The sequence below is a fragment of the Gadus morhua genome, chromosome 11, assembly GCF_902167405.1.
Source record: "Gadus morhua chromosome 11, gadMor3.0, whole genome shotgun sequence".
In the NCBI taxonomy this organism is placed as follows: Eukaryota; Metazoa; Chordata; class Actinopteri; order Gadiformes; family Gadidae; genus Gadus; species Gadus morhua.
The window spans coordinates 24,297,960-24,300,459 of NC_044058.1; the positions used below are offsets into that span (position 1 = coordinate 24,297,960).

The 2,500-nt window shown below is 53.0% G+C and overlaps 1 protein-coding gene across 1 annotated transcript in view; it reads right to left on the minus strand.

Annotated features, from left to right (window-relative positions):
• Positions 1-2,500, minus strand: part of LOC115554475 (gamma-aminobutyric acid type B receptor subunit 1) — an 18,607-nt gene that overhangs the window by 6,928 nt on the left and 9,179 nt on the right. The window contains 9 exon segments of the mRNA XM_075074217.1: positions 373-505; positions 1,104-1,211; positions 1,213-1,252; positions 1,396-1,459; positions 1,461-1,477; positions 1,742-1,805; positions 2,194-2,301; positions 2,303-2,332; positions 2,334-2,441. Of these exon segments, the coding sequence (XP_074930318.1) occupies positions 373-505; positions 1,104-1,211; positions 1,213-1,252; positions 1,396-1,459; positions 1,461-1,477; positions 1,742-1,805; positions 2,194-2,301; positions 2,303-2,332; positions 2,334-2,441 (672 nt within the window).

The following is a 2,500-nucleotide window of genomic DNA, read 5'->3' on the forward strand; positions in this document are numbered from 1 at the left end:
TGGTTAACCACACCCCCTGGTTAATCCCAACCCCTGGTTAACCACACCCCCTGGTTAACCACACCCCCTGGTTAACTACATCCCCTGGTTAACCACACCCCCTGGTTAATCCCAACCCCTGGTTAACCACACACCCTGGTTAACCACACCCCCTGGTTAACCACACCCCCTGGTTAACCGCACCCCCTGGTTAACCACAGTCCAGGTTAGGCGTCGCCCTGGTTACCTGACCCCCTGGTTAACCACACCCCAGGTGAGGCGTCGCCCTGGTTACCTGACCCCCTGGTTAACCACACCCCCAGGCTAGGCGACGCCCTGGTTACCTGACCCCCTGGTTAACCACACCCCCAGGCTAGGCGTCGCCCTGGTTACCTGGCATACGACGGGGAACTGCGAGCGGTGGATGTGATGTCCGTCGATGCCCAGCGGGAAGACGGCCGCCAGCGCCATCATGCAGCCCACGGCCGTCATGTTGTTGAGGTAGGGCTGGGAGTTCTGGATGTATCTGGGGGGGGGACACGGGACCGTCAGCACCCCACCCACCACCCAGACCCCCGCCAGACCAGTCCTCGACCTGCTGGCCCTAACCTACTCCCCCCCTAACTCCTCCATCCTACCTCCTCCTCCCTCCTAGCGCCTGCCTCCTCTTTCCTAAGAGGCTCTGTGGTGTTTCCTGTAGGCTAACAGGAGTGTGGTATCTGTGTGTGATCAGTGTGTGATATCTGGCTACACCTGCCACAGGTGCTAAAGAGGAGCGCTTAACGCACACACTTATTGTTTGTCGTATTGAGTTATAGTACTTAGATATTTAGCATCTTATCCTAGCTGTCTTTGTTGTTTACGGGGAATGGGTTAACCTAGCAATTGTTCGTGCTTTGCACTTCTACGGACACCCTAACTGTGCCGACAGAGATATATTTTGTCACTTTCTTATAAAAGGGTTAGGGTTAGGGTTAGGGTTAGTACTTAGGCAAGTCGCTTTGGATAAAAGCGTCTGCTAAATGCCCTGACTGTAAATGTAAAGGTAAATAGAGGCGGTGCTGCTGATCTTTCTCCCGGCGTCGTCTGCTGGTGGTGCTAAAGAGAGGGCTAGGGCGACTGACCGCACGGCTCCGTTGTAGATGTTGAAGGAGAGGCAGAGGAACCCCAGCAGGATGCCCAGTCCAGCAAACACAGCAACCACCGAGAACAGCTTCTGGGACAGGAAGCGAACTCCTCGATCACCAAGTCCTGTCGGCTGGTGGTCCCGCCCCTGGAGGGATGGGGAGGGGGAGGGAGGGAGAGAAGGAGGGAGAAAGGGAGGTCAATTGAATTGAATTGGGGAGAGAGACAAATAGATCATTAGAACAATGACCGATATTAATTAATGATTATACAAAATCTATAAAACATTACCAATCCACACGTCGTTCCCAAACCAGGAAAGGTTCCTCTGTGAGCTGTCATAGTAACCAACCATCTGCTTTATAGCTGCCACCTTGGGAGGAATACATAGAGATACAGAGAGAGAGAGAGAGAGAGAGAGAGAGAAGAGAGGAGAGAGAGATAGAGAGAGTAGAGAGACGAGGAGGAGAGAGAGGAGAGAGAGAGAGAGAGAGGGAGGGAGGGAGGGAGGGAGAGAGAGAGAGAGAGGAGAGAGAGAGAGAGAGAGAGAGAGAGAGAGAGAGAGAGAGAGAGAGAGTTGAATCATATCTTTCTATTCCACAAGCAGACAGAGAAACTGATAGTGTAGATTGATTACCTTGGAGCTGTTCAATAAGCGTCATGGCCATCCTTGAACCCTGAGCGTCAAAGACCACATGACCCTACACACACACACACACACACACAAACAAACACAAACACGCACAGGTGACACACCAACCACTTTTCAGCAATCTATTTTAATTGATTTTGCAACTTCTTTATCTCTGGGATATAGTGCTTTGTCAACATTTTTTTAATGTTTCTGTTTTTGCTCGTTGGTTCATGTACATTATCGGATGGAAACGCTATAGTACCCCCTTGTGTACATGCTAACGAAATGTGGAAGTAGAAATGAATGCAGCTCTACAAAGATTTGTGTCATGTGTCTGAGTCCCCCGACGTGGATCTTCGCAAACAAGGGGTCTGGTGTAGAGGTTTAGGGGGATAGGCTGAGCGGGTTAGGGAGTTAGGATTACAGGGTAAGAGGGGTCACTGGCCGAGTCTCACCGACACCCCTTCGAAGGAGCTGCTGTTGAGGGCCCGGTAGATCTCGGAGGTGATGTCGTGGTTGTTGTAGTTGAAGTCCTCCAGGCGCCGGCCCCTTTCGCCTCAGGGGGGCCACGGTCTTGTTGAGGGCCAGGGCCATGGGCCCACACCGCGTCGTAGGCCAGCGGGGCTTCCTGGAAGCCCCCCGTGTCCTCCGGGTTCATCCCCCCGAGACGGGACATCAGAGCCGCGATGAACTCCTGGGAGGTCTGCATCAAGGACGCATCGCCGTCGTCATGACGTCGCCGAATCACAACGTCGTCTAACT